The sequence below is a fragment of the Octopus bimaculoides genome, chromosome 29, assembly GCF_001194135.2.
Source record: "Octopus bimaculoides isolate UCB-OBI-ISO-001 chromosome 29, ASM119413v2, whole genome shotgun sequence".
NCBI lineage: Eukaryota > Metazoa > Mollusca > Cephalopoda > Octopoda > Octopodidae > Octopus > Octopus bimaculoides.
Genome location: NC_069009.1, coordinates 3397412 through 3399059, shown reverse-complemented (window position 1 = coordinate 3399059; position 1648 = coordinate 3397412). Strand labels below are relative to the sequence as shown.

General features: G+C 38.0%; 1 protein-coding gene across 1 annotated transcript in view; it reads left to right on the top strand.

Annotated features, from left to right (window-relative positions):
- The window catches only part of LOC128251217 (short coiled-coil protein homolog), a gene marked incomplete at its 3' end in the record, with an annotated part of 29374 nt that extends 27729 nt beyond the window's left edge, over window positions 1-1645 (top strand). Inside the window, exon 3 of the mRNA XM_052977840.1 lies at window positions 1348-1645. Within this exon, the coding sequence (XP_052833800.1) occupies window positions 1348-1645 (298 nt within the window). The remainder of the gene's footprint in view (window positions 1-1347) is intronic.
- Window positions 1646-1648: the final 3 nt, after the last annotated feature.

The window sequence follows — 1648 nt, the reverse complement described above, 5'->3', positions numbered from 1 at the left end:
GATTAATTTGACACTGGTTGGTGACCATAGCTGAGAGCAATAGTCAAAGTGGCTTAGAACAAGTGTCCTCCAGAGCACCATCATGGTTTCCTGATCTCTTATTCTAAAAGTCCTAAGAATCCATCCAGTCAGTCGCCTGCATTTCATTGACAATTTAGCAACATGAACATGAAAGGATGCATTATTACTCATGTAAATGCCCAGGTCTCGCACTGTCTCTGCTTCTGGGATTTTGAACATGGATTCTCATTTCTAATAGTAATGCTTTTTCTTATATATAAATATATGCATAAATGAAATTGTCTTCCCATATAAATTGCACTTCATATATGAGGCTCTGATGAAGCTATAAGCTGTTACTCAGGCACTCAACTACGACTCCACTGAATCTTGTAGGAGAAACAGCTGTAAGCTATTGAAGTTCATAAGATTATTGTCTATTCCTTTGTCATCTCATTTTCTTATTACTACTCTGTACTCAACTAATACTTCATTTTGTTTATTGAGTTCTACACCAGGTTATTAAGTTTGCAATACCTAAGCAAATTATATATATATAAATGTGTGTGTTTGTGTATATCCTTGTCTCGACATCATGTGATCAGTTCTAGATGTTTATCACCATCATGCAAACTCTTTTTAACTTTTCTATTATATCCTTATACCTATGTTTTGCTCTCTCTCTCTTCCTCTCTGTCTCTCCCACTCTTATTATGTTTCTCTAATTCTCTCTCTACCCCTCTGTCTATCCATCTGTCTATATCTATCTATTTTTGTCTATCTCTCTACCTATCTATCTATCTACTTACCTATCTACCTGTCTATACAGGTAGATAGGTAGACAAAGATAGATAGATCTTGTAGCATATATATATATATATATATATATATATATATATATACTAGTTTAATAAAAAATATTTTCATTATTTACATTTGATGGATATTTGTCCTCATCGTGTTTGTTGTTAACACAACGTTTCGGCTGATATACCCTCCACCCTTCTTCAGGTGTCTCGGGGAGATTTTGAACCTGGGTTCTCATTCCTAAAAAACTTAATAACCTGGTGTAGAACTCAATATACAAAATGAAGCAATAGTCGAGTACAGGGTAGTGCTACAAGATCTATATATCTTTGTCTCTCTCTTCCTCTCCTCTACCACACTTGTCTTCCACTTTTTCTCTCTCTCTATCTCTCTCTCTCTATCTCTCTCTCTCTCTCTATCTCTCTCTTTCTCTATCTCTCTCTCTCTCTCTCTCTTTTCTTCACTAACCATTTCCTTATTTCTCTCTCTTTTCTTCACTAACCATTTCCTTATTTCTCTCTCTTTCCTTTCCACCCACAGCAGCAGTCATAGTTTAGCTCCAGACATGAACCGAGACGAAGAGGAAGAAAAACACCGACTGATCTCGCAGGTACTGGAATTGCAGAACACCTTGGATGACTTATCCACCCGGGTGGATTCAGTGAAGGAAGAAAATCTAAAGTTGAAATCCGAGAACCAGGTTTTGGGCCAATACATCGAAAACCTGATGTCCGCAAGCAGTGTCTTCCAGTCAACTTCTCCGGCAAAGGCCAAGAAGAAGCCGGCCAGTGGCAGCAACGTAGCAGTGGGCGGAGGAATGGGAGGAGGAGGTGTGACTGAT